General features: G+C 40.1%; 1 protein-coding gene across 1 annotated transcript; it reads right to left on the bottom strand.

Annotated features, from left to right (window-relative positions):
- Positions 1 to 787: 787 nt before the first annotated feature.
- kpna2 (karyopherin alpha 2 (RAG cohort 1, importin alpha 1)) lies at positions 788 to 17,261 on the bottom strand. Its single transcript, XM_061973872.2, has 11 exons — positions 17,238 to 17,261; positions 16,874 to 16,998; positions 16,505 to 16,645; positions 11,461 to 11,549; positions 11,108 to 11,376; positions 10,932 to 11,026; positions 6,840 to 7,103; positions 6,533 to 6,766; positions 6,282 to 6,464; positions 1,085 to 1,234; positions 788 to 1,015 (listed from the first exon to the last, which is right to left on the bottom strand). The coding sequence occupies exons 2-11, from the start codon at positions 16,928 to 16,930 to the stop codon at positions 926 to 928; spliced, it is 1,572 nt and encodes a 523-aa protein (XP_061829856.2). The 5' UTR covers positions 16,931 to 16,998; positions 17,238 to 17,261; the 3' UTR covers positions 788 to 925.
- Positions 17,262 to 27,297: the final 10,036 nt, after the last annotated feature.

The raw sequence follows: 27,297 nt of genomic DNA, 5'->3' as shown, positions 1-27,297 counted from the left end.
TCCTTCACACTTTTGATTGATTGATTGAAACTTGTATTAGTAGATTGTTAGATTGTGTTACCATTTAGTGGTCAATTGTACGGAATATGTACTGTACTGTGGTACAGTACATATTCCGTACAATTGACCACTAAATGGTAACACCCCAATAAGTTTTTCAACTTGTTTAAGTCAGGTCATGTGACCACCTGGCTCTGTTTGATTGGTCCAACGTCACCAGTGACTGCATCTGATTGGTGGAACGGAGTGAACGTCACCAGTGACTGTATTTGTTGAAACGCAGGCACTATGAAGGTCTGTCTGACAGACCAAAACAAACAAAGCGTGCATTAACAGATCGATCAAAATTAGTAGCGAGTAGCGAGCTGAATGTAGATAAAAGTAGCGGAGTAAAAGTAGCGTTTCTTCTCTATAAATATACTCAAGTAAAAGTAAAAGTATGTTGCATTAAAACTACTCTTAGAAGTACAATTTATCCCAAAAGTTACTCAAGTAGATGTAACGGAGTAAATGTAGCGCGTTACTACCCACCTCTGCTAGTTACCGCTGAAACTAACAGCGTTACAGTAACGACACAGGTCATAAATAACTTGCTGTGCCAGTGTATGAAAATACATTCAAGGGTCATTGATCTGATTTACTCACATTGTCCACAAGATGGCAGTAGACCTGTAGCCTTCAGGAACCACCTGGCATGTAAGACTATATGAAGCACAATGCGGTGCCATGCTTTATTGATGTCTGCTGGACACCCTGCTCCATAGTTAGTTGAAAAAGGAGAGAAAAATGCCTGCACACAATCCAACAGATTTATTTACATGAGTGGTTCATCAAGTGTTAGATGGTATGTACACTACATACAACATGAACAAGGAAAAAAGCAGAACAGTGACAACACGACACATGAAGACTGGAAGAAGTTGATTTAGAAATTGAAAGTGCTCTGGCTTTCACCCATTTGGAAGGCGTAACCATCAGCGTTTGCTTCGGGGGCCACGCTCTGCAGCTCCTCGTCCTAGGAAGCAAGGTGAGAGCAGGAGTGAGCTTCAAACACAGACTCAACAGGGTTGATCAAAGATGTCACCTCTTCAGAGAAGTACTTCTCGATCAGGTTGAGGGCGGCTTTGTAGATGGTCTCGTTCTCGTGAGACTGCAGCGCTTCAATGTGGTCCAGTCCGCCGCATTCTTCGATCATCAGGGCCAACTTGTCAGACTCGTCGATTTTGTCACCAGCCTGATGAGAGGACGTACGCACACCTCAAACTACAGTCATATTTTACTCTTCAGCAACCTTAAGATCTCTTAGAATAGGGTTGTATAGTATACCACTACTAGTATGGTATCGCAATACTAATGAATAAGGCTGAAACGAGGCGTCGACATAGTCGACGTCATCGGTTACGTAAATACGTCGACGCCGTTTTTGTGCGTCGGCGCGTCGCATATTTACGTCACACTACTTTACTGTCATGGCGGAGCGCAAAGCAGACGATGCAAGCGAGGGGAAAAAAGCACGCCAAAAGTCGTCAAAAGTGTGGGAGTATTTCAATAAACGGCCTAATAATGTTGTTGTATGCACACTGTGTCGAGCGGAAATGGCCTATCATAGCAGCACAACGGCTATGAACCAACATTTGAAAAGAAAACCCCCGACAGCGTTCTTGCCATCACCATCAACAAGTCAATCGTCCGCGCGCGTATACGTTGTCATTATTACACAAAAACATGAATGTGTCATTTGTATCTGCGTTGTAAATTCTTAAACTAAAGCACCGTTTCGCTCTGAGAGGCGCGTTTGGCGTGCCTGTTCAGTGTTTACAAAGACGCGCTCCTCTTTAACGCTGTGGAGAGGCGGCGGCGGCGAGCGAGCGGCGAGGCGGGGCGCGCCGGGAGCGACGCCGCAATCGTGCCCAGGTGCGCGATCCGCGCAGTTGGAAGAGAAAAGACTTTGTGTAAAATTAAAAGATTGTAAACCTGGCAAAGCCGTCTGGCGTTCAGTCTGTCGGTCCTGAAAGAACCCCACGGCACAAGACGTGTCACAAACGCTAACGTTAATTAGTTGTGCAAATACCTTTTACAACATTAACAGTTACATATACTATGTACAAACCAACAATTAACTTTCACTTTAATCATACTATCATTGTTGTGTTATTAAGCAAAATAAGCAATACTTTTACTTTTGTTGAAATGTTTACACTGTACACTTTTTTGTATTGGATGTTTAGCTTTATTTTTGCACATTTTAGCAAATAAGCAATACTTTAACTTTTGTTGAAATGTTTACACTTGTTACAGAATATTTCCGTTTTGCACTTTTTTGTATTGGATGTTTATCTTTATTTTTGCACATTTTAAAGCAAAATAAGCAATACTTTTACTTTTGAAATGCTTATACTATTCCAGAATATTAAGATTTGCACTGGATGTTTACTTTTATATTTGCACATTAAAAAGCAAATAAGCTACTTTTAATTTTGTTAAATGTTAAAAGTTTTAAATGTTTACATTGTTACAGAATATTTTGTCATGTTGTTGTCAATGTTGACTGACTAGTGGCCATACTTTTTTTTTTGTAAATAAAAGCAATGCCTTTTGAAAAAACTGGCCTACATTTATTTTTCCCTCTTCATTTTAAATAAATAAAAAAAATCGGTAAAAAGGAAAAATAATCTATAGATTAATCGAAAAAAATAATCTATAGATTAACCGATTAATCGAAAAAATAATCTATAGATTAATCGATAGAAAAATAATCGTTAGCTGCAGCCCTACTAATGAATCATATTCGGTACTATACTGCCTCTAAAAAGTACTGGTCACACCCCCCTTTCTTAACAGGCATGACGGCGCGTTGTCACGTGGTGACATTGCTGGTTTTACGAGCAGAGGAGCATGTTGGGCAGCGCACACACACGGAGTACTTACAAGCAGACACAGTGTGTAGACAGAAAAGGGAGAATGAACGCATTTTGGTGTAAAAAGTCAAGATAAAGGTGAAGTTATAACACTGAAACACCCTCAGGAAGAGCTGCTTTAAGACATGGCTAGCTAGTTAGCGGCTAACGTCCATCCAGTGTTTTAGCTACTTCTAAATCACTAATCCTCGCCTCCATGGCGACAAATAAAGGGAGTTTCTTACAGGTAACATTATCACTGGAGGAGGAGCTTCACTACACACCATAGGAGGATACAATAGCTCACTGGCGTCACAATGTAAACAAATGCCATGTGTGGATCTACACCTGACATCCACTGTAATGATACCAAGTACAGTAAAATATTTTCATGCAAAAATAATGTATTTTTTTATACATTTTACATGCCTGTGATTAATGCGATGATTTTGTGTGATTAATCACATGAGTTACTTGTTAATTTTGACAGCCCTAGTTTTCATATTTTCTGAGTTGACAACTGCCAAAGATCATTTATTGCACTTCAGCAGTTGAAGCCATTCATCAACGCTCTGAGGTTTACTGGCACCGTCTAGTGGTTAAGTGCTGCAATTACACCAAAGCAATATTTTCCCCAATGGCATTATTATGGTTTTCCATGGAAAAAAAGCATAGTCTAAGGATTAGTCTATTAAAATATAGCAGTTATCTTCCACCCAACTCTCTCATTTGAGTCACACATAAAGAGTGTTACTCAAACAGCCTTCTTTCATCTCCTTAATATCACTCAAATGTCTCTTTTTCTCCACCACAGACGCTGAGGTCATTATTCATGCGCTCACTAGGTCTCCATTACTGTAACCTATTATTTTGGGGGCTCCTTATGTCTAGCATTAGAAGATTACAGTTGGTACAAAATGTTGTTGCATTACCGCGGATCGTGCGGATGAAATTTAAAAAAAATTAGATTTTATACGCGGGTCGGGTCGGGTGGTTGAAATAAAAAAAATTTTGATTTTAAATAGATTCAGGCGGGTGGCAGTTAAACCAATTGGTAAATATATATACATAGTTAAATGTTGTTACCCACATACGAAAAACGAGCAGGCACCTGCAGCATATGCCACAACAGAAGAAAAAAAAAAAAAAGAGATGGACACTTTTACTGAGCGGAGAAGGGACGCCTCGCCGGGGTCCGGGACCGAGGCCCCTTCCCCCGAGAGGGCCCCACCGGGAGCCGTAGCTGAGGCGATCCGCGAGAAGGGCCCGACGCACGTCCAGGGTCACCACCGCGCCCACCGCACCGACACCCCGCCTCGTCCGCCTTTGCCGGCGTCACGCGCAGCAGGTAAGCAGCTTACCTGCCCGCCACCCCCGGGGCCGGGGGCGCGTAACAGGGGTCACTCCGCGCGCAGTGCGCTCACGAAAGGGGTGGGGCTCACCCTGGTTGATATAGACAGCAGCTAGGACGGTGGCCATGGAAGTTGGAACCCGCTAAGGAGTGTGTAACAACCCACCTGCCGAATCAACTAGCCCTGAAAATGGATGGCGCTCGAGCGTCGGGCCCATATACCCGGCCGTCGCCGGCAGCGAGACACGCTTGGAGGTGCGCTCAGCGCGGCTCCCATATGATTGCGCACTGGTGTGCGTCTGGGTCGTGACAGCGTGGCACGCGAATGTCTGTGTTGCATTGGATCAGTCTCCTTTCTTTAACAGGCAAAAGCTTTATAACCTCACTAATGCCTTGCATCGTCTATATTAGATATATAACAACGGGCGGGTGCGGGCGGATGCGGTTCTGATCAAATGTTACATCGGGTGGACTGCGGATGGTTGACGACTTTCTGATGCGGTTGCGGATGAAATAATTGCCTATCCGCGCATCTCTAGTCTGCGGGCTTTAGAGCGTTTTCTATTGGGGCTCCAGTACTCTGGAATGCCCTACCGCTAACAGTTACCGATGCTACCTCAGTAGAAGCATTCAAGTCCCATCTTAAAACTCATTTATACAAAGAGACCAGTTGTGAGTGAGTGAATTATATTTATACAGCGCTTTTTCTCTAGTGAATCAAAGCGCTTTACTTAGTGAAAGCCAATATCTAAGTTCCATTTAAAGCAGTATGGGTGGCACTGGGAGCAGGTGGGTGAAGTGTCTTGCCCAAGGACACAACGGCAGTGACTAGGATGGCGGCAGCGGGGATCGAACCTGCAACCCTCAAGTTGCTGGCACGGCCGCTCTACCAACCGAGCTATGCCGCCCCAAAATGGTGGGGCGGTTGATCTGCCGTCTCTCTTTTCTACTCTGCCCCTCTCTCGCGGGGAATTGACTGATAATGGGAGTCGTTTGGACCTGCAAGAGGTCTGAGGAGAAAGTGTGTATCGTATTTTCCGCACTATTAGCCGCACCTAAAAACCACAAATTTACTCAAAAGCTGACAGTGCGGCTTTTAACCCGGTGCGCTTTATATATGGATTACTATTACGATTCATTTTCATAAAGTTTAGGTCTCGCAACTACGGTAAACAGCCGCCATCTTTTTTCCCGGTAGAACAGGAAGCGCTTCTTCTACGCAAGCAACCGCCAAGGTAAGCACCCGCCCCCATAGAACAGGAAGCGCTTCTTCTTCTACTGTAAGCAACCACCCGCCCGCGTAGAAGTAGAAAAAGCGCGCGGATATTACCGTACCGGTACGTTTCATTTCCTTTGTGTGTTTACATCTGTAAAGACCACAAAATGGCTCCTACTAAGCGTCAGGGATCCGGTTCATGAAAAGACGCAATCTCTCCATCCGCACACGGATTACTATTTCACAGCAACTGATATTCCTGTGAACCGCACTGTGGATACAACGGGAGCACGTACGGTGAATATTCGCACCACAGGGAATGAGAAGTCATCCTTCACTGTGGTTCTAGCTTGCCATGCTAATGGCCAGAAACTTCCACCCATGGTGATATTCAAAAGGAAGACCTTGCCAAAAGAGACCTTTCCAGCCGGCGTCATCATAAAAGCTAACTCGAAGGGATGGATGAAGAAAAGATGAGCGAGTGGTTAAGGTAAGTTTAAGTTTACGCGAAGAGGCCGGGTGGCTTTTTTCACGCAGCTCTGTCCATGTTGATATACGACTCCATGCGCGCCCACATCACGCTGGTTTTAATATATTATTAAAGTTTGACTGACCTATTTGACTGTTTTTTTGACATTCCTTTAGCGCAGTTAGATGCGGCTTACAACACGGGGCGGCTTATGGTGCGGAAAATACGGTATACTTTGTTTCTAACAACGTTGCAGTTAAAAACAATGCAATTTAATGAAAAAAAATCAACCTCGCCTAATTTCAGACTGCGAACCAGAACACAAGGGTCCAAGTGTGTTGCACCTACCAAGAATATGTTGGTGATGGCGTCCAAGATGACCAGGACAGTCTTGCTGTCCTTGGAGGAGAGCAGGGTGAGAAGAGGCTCCAGCACATTGCACTGCACCAGGTGCACCACCTGCTCCACAGTGCCCCCGCTGGTGAAATTTGTAACTGCCCACACGGCCTCCTTCTGGGTTTTGTAGTCGCCCTGCACCAAGACAACCACGCAGTGTGAGTGAGATAACGGGAAGAGTGGCGGGAGAAGCAATAACCTACCCTGATCAGCACGTTGACCAAATGTGGAACCAGGCCTGCATCCATGACCTCCTGGATCTGGCTCTCTTTTCCCGCAGTGATGTTGGATAAAGTCCAGGCGGCCTCCTTCTGAATGTTGGCCTTGTTGTGGCACAGTAACGGGGGAAACATGGCCAGGACCCCGGCATTGAGCACCGCCTGAGTCTGCTCGTCTGTGCCCGTCACGATGTTACCGATGGCACGCAGGGAGGCGGTCTGAGGATAGGGCGAGGAAGAGGCCTTAGTTCCTTCAGGCCGCACGACGAGACCAAGTCTTGGAGGTACTAACCAACACAGAGATCTCTCCGCAGCCCAGCAGTTGCACCAGGCGAGGCACCAGGCCCGCTTGGACCACCACCTCGATGCGGTCATTGGTGCCGTCGGTCAGGTAGGACACGCCCCAGCAGGCGTCCGTCATCACCTCCTTGTCGGCGTGGTGGAGGAGACGGATGAGGGCGGGGAGGAGCTGCTGGATGGTACTTATAGGAGGGGACGGGTTCTTGTTGCGGCACAGGTTGGACACGGTCCACGCCACATTTCTCAGGTAAGCCGACTGGGGAAAACATACAAATAACTAGATGAGGCGATTCTTGAAGAAATGACGTGTGAATGCACCAATGCTGACAGAATGTAAGAATAGTTTGAATGTTGAACAGTTTGAATTTCCAGGATAAACGGAATTTGGTTTGGAATGTGTTAGTTGGACTAGTTCAGGGGTCGGCAACCTTTACCAGTCAAAGAGCCATTTTGACCAGTTTCACAAATTAAAGATAACAAAGGGAGCCAAATTTTTTTTTGAAATTTAAAATGAAATAATGCATAAGATACACTACAATCAGCGTGCCTGATCAGCCACATGTTGTATGGGGCTTCCGCTTGCTCACGTAGGTGACAGCAATGCATACTTGGTCAACAACCACACAGGTTACACTGACGGTGGCGGTATAAAAAAAACTTTAACACTCTTACTAATAATGCGCCACACTGTGAACCCACACCAAACAAGAATGACAAACACATTTCGGGAGAACATCTGCACCGTAACACAACATAAACACAACAGGACAAATACCCAGAATCCCATGCAGCCCTAACTCTTCCGGGCTACATTATACACCCCCGCCCACCTCAACCGACGCACAGAGGGGGGGGGTTGATGTGTGAGGGAGCAGGCTTGGGGTGGGGGCGGGGTTTGGTGGTAGCAGGGGTGTATAATGTAGCCCGGAAGAGTCAGGGCTGCATGGGATTCTGGGTGTTTGTTCTGTTGTGTTAAGGTGCAGATGTTCTCCCGAAATGTGTTTGTCATTCTTGTTTGGTTTTGGTTCAAAGTGTGGCGCATTATTAGTAAGAGTGTTAAAGTTGTTTTATATGGTCACCGTCAGTGTAACCTGTGTGGCTGTTGACCAAGTATGCCTTGCTGTCACGTACGTGTGCAAGCAGAAGATGTATATTGTATAACAAGTGTTGGGCTGGCACGCTGTTAATACAGATTGTAGAGGGCGCCAAATGTTGTACCATCATGGCACGCCCTTATTATAGCCGTAAGGGTGAAAATCGGTGAAAATTAATCCCGGGAGTTTTCTGCGAGAGGCACTGAAATCCGGAAGTCTCACGGGAAAATTGGGGGGGTTCAGCAAGTAAGCTGCTGAGCCGCATGAGAGTGATCAAAGAGCCGCATGCGGCTCCGGAGCTGCGGGTTGCTGACCCCTGGACTAGTTGAATCGGTTGAAAAATGTGGAAGTTTGAAAAATGGATAATTCATTTTGAATGGGGAAAATGTCTCTAAAAACTGGGAATTCGGGATATTTGTTTTTAACTGTTGAAGGAGAGCAAGCAATTCCTCAACAGGCTGAATATTTTGGAGTTGGAACGGTTTGAATCGGATAAAAAATGTGGGAATTGTGGGAAATTCATGGAAATTTGGGATTTTTTTGGAAAATGTTAAGAGACTTGATGGTTGGTGTTGGAATTTATCAAGTCGGTCGAGAAATGAAGTCGTAACATTTTTCATTGAGAAGTGTCATTAAGGAATTGAAGAAAAAAACGGGAATTTTTCCAGTTCAAAAAACAACTGTGTTTTTGTCCTGATTAAGAGGAATGTTTAGACAGTGGAACGCTTGGTGTGTTGAAAAATGTGGAAGGAGTGGTCGCCAAAAAAAGGGTCAAAAAAGTGTTCATATATATATATATATATATATATACACACACACTTTTTTGACCCTTTTTTTGGCGACCACTCCTTCCACATTTTTCAACAGCTATATATACACACACCGGTATATATATATACTGTCAAAACATTCCTCTTAATCAGGACAAAAACAGTTGTTTTTTGAACTGGAAAAATACCTGGTTTTCCTTTTATTCCTTAATGCCATTTCTTAATTAAAAATGTTACTACTGTATTTTTCGGTGTATAAGTCGCAGCGGACGAAAATGCATAATAAAGAAGGGAAAAAAACATATATAAGTCGCATTTTTTGGGGAAATGTATTTGACCACTCCTTCCACATTATTCAACAGCTATATATATATATATATATATATATATATATATATATATATATATATATATAGCTGTTGAAAAATGTGGAAGGAGTGGTCAAATACATTTCCCCAAAAAATGCGACTTATATTTTTCCACATTTTTCAACAGCTATATATATATATATATATATATATATATATATATATATACACACCGGTATATATATATATTGGCCCTAGTGTGTGGATGTGAGTGTGAATGTTGTCTGTCTATCTGTGTTGGCCCTGCGATGAGGTGGCGACTTGTCCAGGGTGTACCCCGCCTTCCGCCCGATTGTAGCTGAGATAGGCTCCAGCGCCCCCCGCGACCCCAAAGGGAATAAGCGGTAGAAAATGGATGGATGTATGTATATATATATAGCTGTTGAAAAATGTGGAAGGAGTGGTCGCCAAAAAAAGGGTCAAAAAAGTGTGTATATATATATATATATATATATATATATATATATATATATATATATATAAACACTTTTTTGACCCTTTTTTGGCGACCACTCCTTCCACATTTTTCAACACACTTCAAGCGTTCCACTGTCAAAACATTCCTCTTAATCAGGACAAAAACAAAGTTGTTTTTTGAACTGGAAAAATACCTGGTTTTCCTTTTATTCCTTAATTAAAAATGTTACTACTACTATTATATATATATATATATATATATATATATATATATATATATATATGTGTATATATATAAAAAAGGGAATTCCTGGAATTTTTTTAACTTGGAAAATGATAATTTGAATGTCCAGGATGAGTGGAATGTGTTGAAGGTGGAATGGTTTGAATAGGTTGAAAAATGTGGAATTGGTGGAAGTTTGAAAAATGGCCAATTTATTTTAAATGGAAAAAATGTCCCGGAAAACATGGAATTCTGGGAAATCTGTGAATTTGTCAAGGGAAAGCCCGCGACTCCCGAATAGGCTAGACCGGGGGTCGGCAACCCGCGGCTCTAGAGCCGCATGCGGCTATTTAGCGCCGCCCTAGTGGCTCTCTGGAGCTTTTTCAAAAATGTATGAAAAATGGAAAAAGATGAGGGGGGAAAAAATATTTTTGGTTTTAATATGGTTTCTGTAGGAGGACAAACATGACACAAAACCTCCCTAATTGTTATAAAGCACACGGTTTATATTAAACATGCTTCACTGATTCAAGTATTTGGCGAGCGCCGTTTTGTCCTACTAATTATGGCGGTCCTTGAACTCACCGTAGTTTGTTTACATGTATAACTTTCTCCGACTTTTTAGGACGTGTTTTATGCTACTTCTTTTTCTGTCTTATTTTGTCCACCAAACTTTTAAGGTTGTGCATGAATGCACAAAGGTTTTGTTGATGTTATTGACTTGTGTGGAGTGCTAATCGGGCATATTTGGTCACTGCATGACTGCAAGCTAATCGATGCTAACATGCTATTTAGGCTAGCTATATGTACATATTGCATCATTTGTAGCTATATTTGAGGTCATTTATTTTCCGTTAAGTCCTCTTAATTCAATTTATATCTCATGACACACTATCTGTATGTAATATGGCTTTTATTTTTTTTGAGGCTCCAGACAGATTTGTTTTTGTATTTTTGGTCCAATATGGCTCTTTCAACATTTTGGGTTGCCGACCCCTGGGTTAAACGGTTTGAATCAAAACCGGATGAAAAACGTGGAAGGGAGAATGCGCCAAAATATGCAGAAGAAAAATAAGAATAAATGGATGAATTTTGGTGTAGAAAACCAAATGTTTTGGAGCATTCACACAATAAATTGCATTTTTTCCTGCGCACAGAACCTAAACTGTCAGCTGCATGCGTGCAGACGGACTAGTGACTCCAAGTACTTACACTTAATAGAGAAAGGTCTGGAACTGTGATCAGACTCAGCAGGGGGGCCACAGCTCCATACTTGATCACCATGTCCCTCATAGCTGATCCATCACCTGTTTATTATATTCACAACACACTTTGTTTAGTCTGGCCAGTAGAAAGTCCGTTGCGTAAGATTCAATGAAGAATGTCACCTGCAATGTTTCCAAGAGCCCAGACGGCCTGCTCACTGATGTGCTGGTGAGGGGAAATGATCAGGCGGATGAAGGCGGGGATGGCTCCGCCCTCGACCACGGCGGCCGTCTGGTCGGACGTCCCAGAGGCAATGTTGGTCAGTGCCCAGGAAGCCTCGAACTGGATGGGAGGGCACGAGGACAGCCCCAGGAAGGACACAAACTTGGAGATAAGACCCGCACTGATGATCTGGCAGATGGGGGGATGCTTCTCCCGGGACAGCAGTTTGCTTTTTTTTCCCAACAAACACAAAAGAAAGTGACTTTTCGTGGCAAGAAATCAGTTTGTGTGCGTTGAAAAAAACAATATTTACCGCGCTGCTTGTGTTGCCTGGAGCTGGGTCTCCATGTTGCCGCTGTTCACGCCAGTGAGGATCTCTGCAACACTCCATTGACCCGATGTCTTACATGTGCAGAGGAGATCCATGTCAGTCATGTCCACAAAACATTCGCTTGAATGGAGAAGGACTAAACACATGGCTGCATCCTTCTCAGACATTATGCAACTGTAACCACCTGACGTTTACCAAGATCCCCACTAGTAGTAGTAGTATTCTTCCTGGGGTCTAAAACTTCAAAACGCATGGACACACCTTCATACAGTAACAATACCAGACAAATACCATCTGATGGCCACCAGAGTACCAGTCTGATCTTGTTACTTACGCAGCACCAATAGGGTACATGGTTATTGGATGACACCCTTGTGGGTACCATCTGAGGATTACTCCACTTTATGCGGTGTTATGTGGTTTTGGATACCCCGCCTTCCGCCCGATTGTAGCTGAGATAGGCTCCAGCGCCCCCCGCGACCCCGAAGGGAATAAGCGGTAGAAAATGGATGGATGGATGGATGTGGTTTTGGATAAAAACTGTTGCACTTTACTGACCCTTTCCAAAAATTTTGAATATCATGGAAAAGTGTATTTACTTCTATTAGGGTTGTACGCTATACCAGTACTAGTATAGTACCGCGATACTAATTAATCATACTCTGTATTATACTGCCTCTAAAAAGTAGCGCGACGCATTTTGGTGTAAAAAGTCAAGATAAAGGTGAAGTTTAAGGCTGAAACGACGCGTCGACGTAGTCGACGTCATCGGTTACGTAAATACGTCGACGCCGTTTTTGTGCGTCGGCGCGTCGCATATTTACGTCACTCTACTTTACTGTCACGGCGGAGCGCAAAGCAGACGATGCGAGCGAGGGGAAAAAAGCACGCCAAAAGTCGTCAAAAGTGTGGGAGTATTTCAATAAACGGCCTAATAATGTTGTTGTATGCACACTGTGTCGAGCGGAAATGGCCTATCATAGCAGCACAACGGCTATGAACGAACATTTGAAAAGAAAATCCCCGACAGCGTTCTTGCCATCACCATCAAGTCAATCGTCCGCGTGCGTATACGTTGTCATTATTACACAAAAACATGAATGTGTCATTTGTATCTGCGTTGTAAATTCATAAACTAAAGCACCGTTTCGCTCTGAGAGGCGCGTTTGGCGTGCCTGTTCAGTGTTTACAAAGACGCGCTCCTCTTTAACGCTGTGGAGAGGCGGCGGCGGCGGCGAGCGAGCGGCGAGGCGGGGCGCGCCGGGAGCGACGCCGCAATCGTGCCCAGGTGCGCGATCCGCGCAGTTGGAAGAGAAAAGACTTTGTGTAAAATTAAAAGATTGTAAACCTGGCAAAGCCGTCTGGCGTTCAGTCTGTCGGTCCTGAAAGAACCCCACGGCACAAGACGTGTCACAAACGCTAACGTTAATTAGTTGTGCAAATACCTTTTACAACATTAACAGTTACATATACTATGTACAAACCAACAATTAACTTTCACTTTAATCATACTATCATTGTTGTGTTATTAAGCAAAATAAGCAATACTTTTACTTTTGTTGAAATGTTTACACTGTACACTTTTTTGTATTGGATGTTTAGCTTTATTTTTGCACATTTTAGCAAATAAGCAATATTTTTACTTTTGTTGAAATGTTTACACTTGTTACAGAATATTTCCGTTTTGCACTTTTTTGTATTGGATGTTTATCTTTATTTTTGCACATTTTAAAGCAAAATAAGCAATACTTTTACTTTTGAAATGCTTATACTATTCCAGAATATTAAGATTTGCACTGGATGTTTACTTTTATATTTGCACATTAAAAAGCAAATAAGCTACTTTTAATTTTGTTAAATGTTAAAAGTTTTAAATGTTTACATTGTTACAGAATATTTTGTCATGTTGTTGTCAATGTTGACTGAGTGGCCATACTTTTTTTTTTTGCAAATAAAAGCCATGCCTTTTGAAAAAACTGGCCTACATTTATTTTTTCCTCTTCATTTTAAATTTAAAAAAAATCGGTAAAAGGAAAAATAATCTATAGATTAATCGAAAAAATAATCTATAGATTAACCGATTCATCGAAAAAATAATCTATAGATTAATCGATAGAAAAATAATCGTTAGGTGCAGCCCTAGTGAAGTTATAACACTGCAACACCCTCAGGAAGAGCTGCTTTAAGACATGGCTAGCTAGCTAGCGGCTAACATCCATCCACAGTGTTTTAGCTACTTCTAAATCACTAATCCGGTTCTCAATGCCGACAAATAAAGCAAGTTTCTTACACGTAGCATTATCACTGGAGGACGAGGAATTGCTAATCATGCATCATTACACACCGTAGGAGGATACAATAGTTCACCGGCGTCACAATGTAAACAAATGCCATGGGTGGATCTACACCTGACATCCACTGTAATGATACCAAGTACAGGAGCATATCTAGTCAATATTACTATGATTACATCGATATTTCTTATGATCAGAAAATTCCTGTTTTTTAAATTCATATAATGTTTATAAAGTCAGTAAATACGTCCCTGGACACATGAGGACTTTGAATATGACCAATGTATGATCCTGTAACTACTTGGTATCACATCCATACCTAAATGTGTGGTATCATCCAAAACTAATGTCAAGTATCAAAGAAGAGAAGAATAAGTGATTATTACATTTTAACAGAAGTGTAGATAGAACATGTTCAAACAGAAAATAAGCAGATATTAACAGTAAATGAACAAGTAGATTAATAATCAATTTTTACAGTTTGTCCCTCATAATGTGTACAAAATAATAGGTGTATAAATGACACAATATGTTACTGCAGACTAATTAGGAGTCTTTGTTTGTTTACTTACTACTAAAAGACAAGTTGTCTAGTATGTTCACTATTTTATTTAAGGACTAAATTACAATAATAAACATATGTTTCATGTACACTAACATTTTTTGTTCAAATAAAGACAATGCCATTTTTTTGTGGTCCTCTTTATTTAGAAAAGTATCGAAGTACATTTTGGTACCGGTACCTTTAGTATAATTATATAATACGTGTTGCATTTCATTTTCTGAACGAATACATTCAATGAGAAATTAAAAAGTACATCATTGACATCTCCAGGCCATATAAAGTCAGGTGGCGTGACAGATCTGGCCCCCGAGCCTTGAGTTTGACGCCTGTGCTAAAATATCCTTGCTGCTTCTATAAGATGACTGAACAAGCAGGATATACAGTGGGACAAAAAAGTATTTAGTCAGCCACCGATTGTACAAGTTCTCCCACTTAAAATGATGACAGAGGTCTGTAATTTTCATCATAGGTACACTTCAACTGTGAGAGACAGAATGTGAAAAAAAAATCCAGGAATTCACATTGTAGGAATTTTAAAGAATTTATTTGTAAATCATGGTGGAAAATAAGTATTTGGTCACTTCAAACAAGGAAGATCTCTGGCTCTCACAGACCTGTAACTTCTTCTTTAAGAAGCTCTTCTGTCCTCCACTTGTTACCTGTATTAATGACACCTATTTGAACTGGTTATCTGTATAAAAGACACCTGTCCACAGCCTCAAACAGTCAGACTCCAAACTCCACTATGGCCAAGACCAAAGAGCTGTCGAAGGACACCAGGAAAAGAATTGTAGACCTGCACCAGACTGTGAAGAGTGAATCTACAATAGGCAAGCAGCTTGGTGTGAAAAAATCAACTGTGGGAGCAATTATCAGAAAATGGAAGACATGCAAGACCACTGATAATCTCTCTCGATCTGGGGCTCCACGCAAGATCTCATCCCGTGGGGTCAAAATGATCATGAGAACGGTGAGCAAAAATCCCAGAACCACACGGGGGGACCTGGTGAATGACCTGCAGAGAGCTGGGACCAAAGTAACAAAGGTTACCATCAGTAACACACTACGCCGACAGGGAATCAAATCCTGCAGTGCCAGACGTGTCCCCCTGCTTAAGCCAGTGCATGTCCAGGCCCCTCTGAAGTTTGCCAGAGAGCACATGGATGATACAGCAGAGGATTGGGAGAATGTCATGTGGTCAGATGAAACCAAAATAGAACTTTTTGGTATAAACTCAACTCGTCGTGTTTGGAGGAAGAAGAATACTGAGTAGCATCCTAAGAACACCATACCTACTGTGAAGCATGGGGGTGGAAACATCATGCTTTGGGGCTGTTTTTCTGCTAAGGGGACAGGCCGACTGATCCGTGTTAAGGAAAGAATGAAGGGGGCCATGTATCGTGAGATTTTGAGCCAAAACCTCCTTCCATCAGTGAGAGCTTTGAAGATGAAACGTGGCTGGGTCTTCCAGCATGACAATGATCCCAAACACACCGCCCGGGCAACGAAGGAGTGGCTCCGTAAGAAGCATTTGAAAGTCCTGGAGTGGCCTAGCCAGTCTCCAGACCTCAACCCAATAGAAAATCTATGGAGGGAGTTGAAAGTCCGTGTTGCTCGGCGACAGCCCCAAAACATCACTGCTCTCGAGAAGATCTGCATGGAGGAATGGGCCAAAATACCAGCTACTGTGTGTGCAAACCTGGTAAAGACCTATAGTAATCGTTTGACCTCTGTTATTGCCAACAAAAGGTTATATTGCAAAGTATTGTGTTGAATTTTTGTTACTGACCAAATACTTATTTTCCACCATAATTTACAAATAAATTCTTTAAAAATCCTAGAATGTGAATTCCTGGATTTTTTTTTCACATTCTGTCTCTCACAGTTGAAGTGTACCTATGATGAAAATTACAGACCTCTGTCATCATTTTAAGTGGGAGAACTTGCACAATCGGTGGCTGACTAAATACTTTTTTGCCCCACTGTACATCTGTGATAATTACCAGAAAGACGTCAAACATGTGTTGGTTACCAATATTTGAATGTATGAAGAACACATTGAAGGATTACCAAAACTAAACATCTTATGTGACGATTAGCGGTTACTCCGACGTGGAGACGGACCGGAAGTGTGTACTTTGCAACGTTTAATGGCGTCCAGCCTTACCTGCTTGTTTTGGTTCTTCTCCTGGAGAGGGGAGGTGGCGTCCTCGGGAAGCTCACTCACGTTCCTTCTTTTGAACATTTGGTCATCTTTCTTGGCTTTGCGGAGTTCGACGGAGACCATCACCCTCCTGCGTCGAAGCTCCTAACATTTTTTTTTTTTACGTAATAAAACGATTAACAAAGTACCAACCATTTATTAAAGTAAACAAGTGATTTTCTAAGGAAATAACATTTATTAAAAAAATATATTTACACAATACTTATTTTTTTTACGTAAAAAAAAAAAAAGTGATTAGAAAATACCTCACATTTGTTACGTAAATAAATACGTGTTTAGCGTAGCGACTAACTAACTAACTACCACACTTACATTCACATCTTTGCCTTTGTTCTTGAACTTATTCAGACGTTCGGCGTTCTCGGACATTTTTGCCTCCTCCCAAGTGTCAAAAGAAGCTCGTCGGCAGGAAAAAAGTTGATGTTATAAAGCAGTTCCTGTCCACCCCCCCACAGAAGAAGAACGTTGTTAGCTAACAAGTCAACTTGGCGCCGCTGCCTCGTGACACTTTAGCGTGACGTCAGCGCACGTATAAAGCACGACAAGTCGACAAATTTAAAAAAAAATTAATAATAATAATTTCGACTACCAATCCAAATTATAAACCGTGTAAAGTTGTAAAATGTGTTTTAATCGATTAAATATCGCGAGGGGAAAAAAAGCAGCACTTACTCACCGGCTGGTGGAGAAAAGAGTGAGTGTGACAGAAATGCCGCACAGACCTTTAAATTCCTGGAAGCGAGCCTTCTGATTGGACAGTTTGAGCAGCAGAAGCCAAGCAAGCCACGCCATTGGACGGTTTGAAAGAAAACACCGCGCATACCGGAAAGGGTGTCACTTCCCGTAATACCGCGAGATTTATGAACGCAGCGTGATTTCATTATGTTTTGTTTTAATCTGCCGCTCGTATTGCTCTTGTTTGTTTTATTCTTGTTGTTGTTTTTTGTAGGATACAGAACCCCCTGGGTGTGAAATAAATGACTATATGAGCCGTTATCCTGTCAACAATGCGTCCTGTGTAAACCTCACTGCGTCACTTTTAACACTTCGTGCTCAGGGTTTTAAATTCTCTTACAATGGATGCTGCTGGTAATTCATATTTTTACGCACAAATACATTTAAAACCATAATTTGCTCTTATTTTGAAGGCATATACTGTTTTGTTTTCAAAACTATGCTCCACCACAACGTGTCACCACTTCCGCTCTTAGCGTCTTCAAAATAAGAGCACAAGGCATATACTGTATAACTTTACAGCAGCGTTTCTCAAAGTGTGGGGCGCGCCCCACTGGTGGGGAATAGAGACATGACAGGTGGGGCGCGAGGAACGGGAGGAAATTTCACTTTAAATTTTATTTATTTATTATTATATTCTTAGATTATTTTTTTTACTATGCTTTCATTTTCTATACACACTGTAAATCACTTTGTGATTCTGTCTGTGAAATCCGCTATATAAATAAATGGAAATTACCGGTACTTATTTTTACTGTAGGCTTTATATTTCTCGGTACGAGCGAAAGTTTGACAGACATAGCAACAGTAACTAATGGGGGCGGGGCTAAACGGAACAAACTTTCGCGCGGATGGGTAGCAGGCTAATGTGTGGACCACAATTACACAAATACATACATTTGTGACTCGCACCTCAAAGGTCGTCGAGCCAGAGCCAGCGCCTGCAGAGAAACAAAAATGTGACGGGCACACACTGTGTCATTCACCGGGAAGCACTCGCGTCAAGGCAGCTCAGCCCCGATCTCAATGAGGTTTTAACATGTTGTGAGCGCGGTAAATTTGATCAAAACACGACCACTGAAAGTGCGACTGTTCTCTGCACTGTGTGAGGAAATGGGAGCTGATCATACAGCCGTGCTGTTTCACAGTGAAGCAAGGTGGCTCTCCTGGGGGAAAGTGCTGTCACTTGCCCTGTCTTGCCAAATGCATAGCTCCTCCTTTTTTTTTGTGCAGAGATTGCAAAGTGGCACTTTTATTTTATTTATTATTGAACTTGATGCAAGTTATTTGATTTATTATTGAACTTGATGCAAGTTATAACACTTTTATTTGATTTATTATTGAACTTGATGCAAGTTATAACACATTTTTGATTTATTATTGAACTTGATGCAAGTTATAACACATTTTTGATTTATTATTGAACTTGATGCAAGTTATAACACTTTTTTTGATTTATTATTGAACTTGATGCAAGTTATTTGATTTATTATTGAACTTGATGCAAGTTATAACACTTTTATTTGATTTATTTTTTCAACTTGATGCAAGTTATAACACTTGTTTTATTTATTATTGAACTTGATGCAAGTTATAACACTTTTTTGATTTATTATTGAACTTGATGCAAGTTATTTGATTTATCATTGAACTTGATGCAAGTTATAACACTTTTATTTGATTTATTATTGAACTTGATGCAAGTTATAACACATTTTTGATTTATTATTGAACTTGATGCAAGTTATAACACTTTTTTGATTTATTATTGAACTTGATGCAAGTTATAACACTTTTTTTGATTTATTATTGAACTTGATGCAAGTTATTTGATTTATTATTGAACTTGATGCAAGTTATAACACTTTTATTTGATTTATTATTGAACTTGATGCAAGTTATAACACTTTTGTTATATTTATTATTGAACTTGATGCAAGTTATAAAACTTTTTTGATTTATTATTGAACTTGATGCAAGTTATAACACTTTTATTTGATTTATTATTCAACTTGATGCAAGTTATAACACTTTTGTTTTATTTATTATTGGACTTGATGCTAGTTATAACACTTTTTTGATTTATTATTGAACTTGATGCAAGTTATTTGATTTATTATTGAACTTGATGCAAGTTATAACACTTTTATTTGATTTATTATTGAACTTGATGCAAGTTATAACACTTTTTTAAAATCTATTATTGAACGTGATGCAAGTTATAACACTTTTGTTTTATTTATTGAACTTGATGGAAGTTATTTTATTTATTATTGAACTTGATGCAAGTTATAACACAGCTGCACAGTTATTTTATTTATTATTGAACTTGATGTTATTTTATGTTATTGAGTTTGAATGTATACAACTTGATATTCAATAAATTTGAAAATGTTAAAGCTTGGCATTAGCGCTCTGTTGGGGCGATGGGGGCAGGTGGGGCTTGAAAACTCCCCCTTGTCCAAAGTGGGGGATGACAAAAAAAGTTTGAGAACCACTGCTTTACAGTATATGCATTGAGCTCTTATTTTGAAGGCATATGCTGTTTTGTTTTCAAAACTCCGCCCCACCACAACGTGTCACCACTTCCGCTCTTAGCGCCTTCAAAATAAGAACTCAAGGCATATACTGTATAACAGCGCATAACTGAGCTGTTATACAGTATGTAACCTATCTTTATGGACTTGCCTCTTTGTGGTGTTAAGTTCCTGTTATGATAACAGGAACTTAACATCACAAAGAGGCAAGTCCATAAACAATTCTATTATTACTTTTGTATCAAATGTGTCACTCGGTGTGTTGTTTTAGGGCGTTTTTGCTTACTAAGCAAATGTAGTTCCCAGACTTTTATTCATCGAGCACCTTTTGCAGAATAAAGTGAAACGTAGTCTGTCAATCACTTTGCGTTTTATGGCCACGTGTGACTTCTAGGAGTTAACCAGCTTATTTATAGTGGCCTGTTGAGCATGTAAGTCACGTATGAACTTCTATATTCGCAGGAATTGGGCACACACACGGAGAGGAAAAACACAAAAATCTAAACCACAGGTGTCAAACTCAAGGCTCAGGGGCCAGAACTGACCCGCCACTCATTTATTGTGGTCCGCAGTTATTTATTGTGGCCTGCAGTCATTTAAGTAGCCATCCACATCATTTAATATAGCCTGTTACTTCATTTTTAAGGAGCCAACCCTTCATTTAAGTAGCCAGTCACTCATTTATTGTGGCCCGCACTCATTCAAGTAGCCACCACACAATTTAGCATGGCCTGTCACTTCATTTTTTAAGGAGCCTACCCTTCATTTAAGTAGCCAGCCATCCACTTAAATGACCTGCCACTCATTTAAGTGGCCTGCTACACAATTTAAAACGGCCTGTCACTTCATTTAAAGTGCCTTACCCTTCATTTAAGTAGCCTGCCACTCATTTAAGTAGCAGCCACTCATGTATTGTGGCCTGACACTCATTTAAGTAGCCAGCCACTCATTTATTGTGGCCTGCCACTCATTTAAGTAGCCCGCCACTCATTTAATATGGCCTGCCACACAATTTAAAATTGTCTGTCACTTCATTAAAAATGGCCTGTCATTTCATTTAAAGTGGCTTACCCTTCATTCAAGTAGCCTGCAAGTTATTTAAGTGGCCAGTCACTTATTTATTGTGGCCCGCACTCATTCAAGTAGCCAGCCATATCATTTAAAATGGCCTGTCACTTCATTTTTAAGGAGCCAACCTTTAAAGTGACTTGCCACTCATTTAATATTGCCCGTTGTCATTTAAAGTGGCTCGGCCCTCATTTAATGTGGCTTGCCACTCATTTAATATTGCCCGTTATGTCATTTAAAGTGGCTCGGCCCTCATTTAAAGTGACTTGCCACTCATTTAATATTGCCCGTTGTCATTTAAAGTGGCTCGGCCCTCATTTAATGTCGCTTGCCACTCATTAAATATTGCCCGTTATGTCATTTAAAGTGGCTCGGCCCTCATTTAAAGTGACTTGCCACTCATTTAATATTGCCCGTTGTCATTTAAAGTGGCTCGGCCCTCATTTAAAGTGGCTTGCCACTCATTAAATATTGCCCGTTATGTCATTTAAAGTGGCTCGGCCCTCATTTAAAGTGACTTGCCACTCATTTAATATTGCCCGTTGTCATTTAAAGTGGCTCGGCCCTCATTTAAAGTGGCTTGCCACTCATTAAATATTGCCCGTTATGTCATTTAAAGTGGCTCGGCCCTCATTTAAAGTGACTTGCCACTCATTTAATATTGCCCGTTGTCATTTAAAGTGGCTCGGCCCTCATTTAAAGTGGCTTGCCACTCATTAAATATTGCCCGTTATGTCATTTAAAGTGGCTCGGCCCTCATTTAAAGTGACTTGCCACTCATTTAATATTGCCGGTTATGTCATTTAAAGTGGCTCGGCCCTCATTTAAAGTGACTTGCCACTCATTTAATATTGCCTGTTATGTCATTTAAAGTGGCTCGGCCCTCATTTAAAGTGACTTGCCACTCATTTAATATTGCCCGTTGTCATTTAAAGTGGCTCGGCCCTCATTTAATGTGGCTTGCCACTCATTTAATATTGCCCGTTATGTCATTTAAAGTGGCTCGGCCCTCATTTAAAGTGACTTGCCACTCATTTAATATTGCCCGTTGTCATTTAAGGTGGCTCGGCCCTCATTTAAAGTGGCTTGCCACTCATTTAATATTGCCCGTTATGTCATTTAAAGTGGCTCGGCCCTCATTTAAAGTGACTTGCCACTCATTTAATATTGCCCGTTGTCATTTAAAGTGGCTCGGCCCTCATTTAAAGTGGCTTGCCACTCATTTAATATTGCCCGTTATGTCATTTAAAATGGCTCGGCCCTCATTTAAAGTGACTTGCCACTCATTTAATATTGCCCGTTGTCATTTAAAGTGGCTCGGCCCTCATTTAAAGTGGCTTGCCACTCATTTAATATTGCCCGTTGTCATTTAAAGTGGCTCGGCCCTCATTTAATGTCGCTTGCCACTCATTTAATATTGCCCGTTATGTCATTTAAAGTGGCTCGGCCCTCATTTAAAGTGACTTGCCACTCATTTAATATTGCACGTTACGTCATTTAAAGTGGCTCGGCCCTCATTTAAAGTGACTTGCCACTCATTTAACATTGCCCGTTACGTCATTTAAAGTAGCCCGGCACTCATTTAAAATTGGCCTGCCTCTTAATTTTATGTGTGTCCGTTACATTATTTAATATTACCTGTTATGTCATTTAAAGTAGGCCGCCTCTTCATTTAATATTGCCCGTCATGTCATTTAAATAATCCCGTCCCTCATTTAAAGTGGCTCGCCACTCATTTAATATTGCCCGTTATATTATTTAATATTGCCTGTTTCGTCATTTAAAGTGGCCCGGCACTCATTTAAATTGGCCTGCCTCTTCATTTTATGTGTGCCCATTACATTATTTAATATTACCTGTTATGTCATTTAAATTGGCCCGGGCCTCATTTAAAGTGGCTCGCCACTCATTTAATATTGCCCGTTACATAACTTAATATTACCTGTTATGTCATTTAAAGTAGGCCAATCTCTTCATATAATATTGCCCATTACATCATTTAAAGTAGGCCGCCTCTTTATTTAATTTTGCCCATTACGTCATTTAAAGGGGCACGGCACTCATTTAAATTCAAATAAAACTTCATTTTATGTGTGCCCGTTACATTATTTAATATTACCTGTTATGTCATTTAAAGTAGGCCGACTCTTAATATAATAATGCCCGTTATGTCATTTAAAGTGGCCCGGCCCTTTTTTAAAGTGGCTTTTCTCTTCATTTTATGTGTGCCCGCTACATTATTTAATTTTACCTGTTATGTCATTTAAAGTAGGCCGACTCTTAATATAATAATGCCCGTTATGTCATTTAAAGTGGCCCGGCCCTCTTTTAAAGTGGCTTTTCTCTTCATTTTATGTGTGCCTGTTACATTATTTAATTTTACCTGTTATGTCATTTAAAGTAGGCCGACTCTTAATATAATAATGCCCGTTATGTCATTTAATGTGGCCTGGCCCTCTTTTAAAGTTGCTTTTCTCTTCATTTTATGTGTGCCTGTTACATTATTTAATTTTACCTGTTATGTCATTTAAAGTAGGCCGACTCTTAATATAATAATGCCCGTTATGTCATTTAAAGTGGCCTGGCCCTCTTTTAAAGTGTCTTTTCTCTTCATTTTATGTGTGCCTGTTACATTATTTAATTTTACCTGTTATGTCATTTAAAGTAGGCCGACTCTTCATTTAATATTGCCCGTTATGTCATTTAAAATGGCCCGGCCCTTTTTTAAAGTGGCTTTTCTCTTCATTTTATGTGTGCCCGTTACATTATTTAATTTGACCTGTTATGTCACTTAAAGTTGGCCACCACTTCATTGAATATTACCTGTTATGTCATTTAAAACGGCCCGTTATGTCATTTAAATTGGCCCGGGCCTCATTTAAAGTGGCCCGCCACTCATTTAATATTGCCCGTTACATAACTTAATATTACCTGTTATGTCATTTAAAGTAGGCCAATCTCTTCATATAATATTGCCCATTACATCATTTAAAGTAGGCCGCCTCTTTATTTAATTTTGCCCATTACGTCATTTAAAGGGGCACTCATTTAAATTCAAATAAAACTTCATTTTATGTGTGTCCGTTACATTATTTAATATTACCTGTTTTGTCATTTAAAGTAGGCCGCCTCTTCATTTAATAATGCCCGTTATGTCATTTAAAGTGGCCCGGCCCTCTTTTAAAGTGGCTTTTCTCTTCATTTTATGTGTGTCCGTTACATTATTTAATATTACCTGTTATGTCATTTAAAGTAGGCCGACTCTTCATTTAATATTGCCCGTTATGTCATTTAAAGTGGCCCGGCCCTTTTTTAAAGTGGCTTTTCTCTTCATTTTATGTGTGCCTGTTACATTATTTAATTTTACCTGTTATGTCATTTAAAGTAGGCCGACTCTTAATATAATAATGCCCGTTATGTCATTTAAAGTGGCCCGGCACTTTTTTAAAGTGGCTTTTCTCTTCATTTTATGTGTGCCCGTTACATTATTTAATTTTACCTGTTATGTCATTTAAAGTAGGCCGACTCTTAATATAATAATGCCCGTTATGTCATTTAAAGTGGCCTGGCCCTCTTTTAAAGTTGCTTTTCTCTTCATTTTATGTGTGCCTGTTACATTATTTAATATTACCTGTTATGTCATTTAAAGTAGGCCGACTCTTCATTTAATAATGCCCGACTCTTCATTTAATAATGCCCGTTATGTCATTTAAAGTGGCCCGGCCCTCTTTTAAAGTTGCTTTTCTCTTCATTTTATGTGTGCCTGTTACATTATTTAATATTACCTGTTATGTCATTTAAAGTAGGCCAATCTCTTCATATAATATTGCCCATTACATCATTTAAAGTAGGCCGCCTCTTTATTTAATTTTGCCCATTACGTCATTTAAAGGGGCACGGCACTCATTTAAATTCAAATAAAACTTCATTTTATGTGTGCCCGTTACATTATTTAATTTTACCTGTTATGTCATTTAAAGTAGCCCGACTCTTAATATAATAATGCCCATTATGTCATTTAAAGTGGCCTGGCCCTCTTTTAAAGTGGCTTGTCTCTTCATTTTATGTGTGCCCGTTACATTATTTAATTTTACCTGTTATGTCATTTAAAGTAGCCCGACTCTTAATATAATAATGCCCGTTATGTCATTTAACGTGGCCCGGCCCTCTTTTAAAGTGGCTTTTCTCTTCATTTTATGTGTGCCTGTTACATTATTTAATTTTACCTGTTATGTCATTTAAAGTAGGCCGACTCTTAATATAATAATGCCCGTTATGTCATTTAAAGTGGCCCGGCACTTTTTTAAAGTGGCTTTTCTCTTCATTTTATGTGTGCCCGTTACATTATTTAATTTTACCTGTTATGTCATTTAAAGTAGGCCGACTCTTAATATAATAATGCCCGTTATGTCATTTAAAGTGGCCTGGCCCTCTTTTAAAGTTGCTTTTCTCTTCATTTTATGTGTGCCTGTTACATTATTTAATATTACCTGTTATGTCATTTAAAGTAGGCCGACTCTTCATTTAATAATGCCCGACTCTTCATTTAATAATGCCCGTTATGTCATTTAATGTGGCCCGGCCCTCCTTTAAAGTTGCTTTTCTCTTCATTTTATGTGTGCCTGTTACATTATTTAATATTACCTGTTATGTCATTTAAAGTAGGCCAATCTCTTCATATAATATTGCCCATTACATCATTTAAAGTAGGCCGCATCTTTATTTAATTTTGCCCATTACGTCATTTAAAGGGGCACGGCACTCATTTAAATTCAAATAAAACTTCATTTTATGTGTGCCCGTTACATTATTTAATTTTACCTGTTATGTCATTTAAAGTAGCCCGACTCTTAATATAATAATGCCCATTATGTCATTTAAAGTGGCCTGGCCCTCTTTTAAAGTGGCTTGTCTCTTCATTTTATGTGTGCCCGTTACATTATTTAATTTTACCTGTTATGTCATTTAAAGTAGCCCGACTCTTAATATAATAATGCCCGTTATGTCATTTAACGTGGCCCGGCCCTCTTTTAAAGTGGCTTTTCTCTTCATTTTATGTGTGCCTGTTACATTATTTAATTTTACCTGTTATGTCATTTAAAGTAGCCCGACTCTTAATATAATAATGCCCATTATGTCATTTAATGTGGCCTGGCCCTCTTTTAAAGTGGCTTGTCTCTTCATTTTATGTGTGCCCGTTACATTATTTAATTTTACCTGTTATGTCATTTAAAGTAGGCCGACTCTTCATTTAATATTGCCCGTTATGTCATTTAAAGTGGCCCGGCCCTCTTTTAAAGTGGCTTTTCTCTTCATTTTATGTGTGCCTGTTACATTATTTAATATTACCTGTTATGTCATTTAAAGTAGGCCGACTCTTAATATAATAATGCCCGTTATGTCATTTAAAGTGGCCCGGCCCTCTTTTAAAGTGGCTTTTCTCTTCATTTTATGTGTGCCTGTTACATTATTTAATTTTACCTGTTATGTCATTTAAAGTAGGCCGACTCTTAATATAATAATGCCCGTTATGTCATTTAATGTGGCCTGGCCCTCTTTTAAAGTTGCCTTTTTTCTTCATTTTATGTGTGCCTGTTACATTATTTAATATTACCTGTTATGTCATTTAAAGAAACCCGACTCTTAATATAATAATGCCCGTTATGTCATTTAATGTGGCCCGGCCCTTTTTTAAAGTGGCTTTTCTCTTCATTTTTTGTGTGCCCGTTACATTATTTAATTTTACCTGTTATGTCATTTAAAGTAGGCCGACTCTTAATATAATAATGCCCGTTATGTCATTTAAAGTGGCCCGGCCCTCTTTTAAAGTGGCTTTTCTCTTCATTTTATGTGTGCCTGTTACATTATTTAATTTTACCTGTTATGTCATTTAAAGTAGGCCGACTCTTAATATAATAATGCCCGTTATGTCATTTAAAGTGGCCAGGCCCTTTTTTAAAAGTGGCTTGTCTCTTCATTTTATGTGTGCCCGTTACATTATTTAATTTTACCTGTTATGTCACTTAAAGTTGGCCACCACTTCATTGAATATTGCCTGATATGTCATTTAATGTGGCCTGGCCCTCATTTATTATTGCCCGTTGCATTATTTAATATCACCTGTTATGTCATTTAAAGTAGGCTGCCTCTTCATTTAATATTGCCCGTTATGTCATTTAAAGTGGACAGGCCCTTTTTTAAAGTGGCCTGCCTCTTCATTTAATATTGCCCGTTATGTCAATTAATTTGGCCTGGCACTCATTTAAAGTGGCCTGATCTGTTCTTTCAATGTTGACTGTTCTACATTTGTTAGTAAAACATGAAGTCTATCAAACATTGACTGTTAGAAGCGGCCTGGACCGTCGAGGTGTTTGTCACATTGCTCACCATCAGAGG

Source organism: Nerophis lumbriciformis, linkage group LG22, assembly GCF_033978685.3.
Source record: "Nerophis lumbriciformis linkage group LG22, RoL_Nlum_v2.1, whole genome shotgun sequence".
NCBI classification, from domain to species: domain Eukaryota; kingdom Metazoa; phylum Chordata; class Actinopteri; order Syngnathiformes; family Syngnathidae; genus Nerophis; species Nerophis lumbriciformis.
Note: the sequence above shows the minus strand (reverse complement) of the source record. Positions and strands in the feature narration are given on the sequence as shown.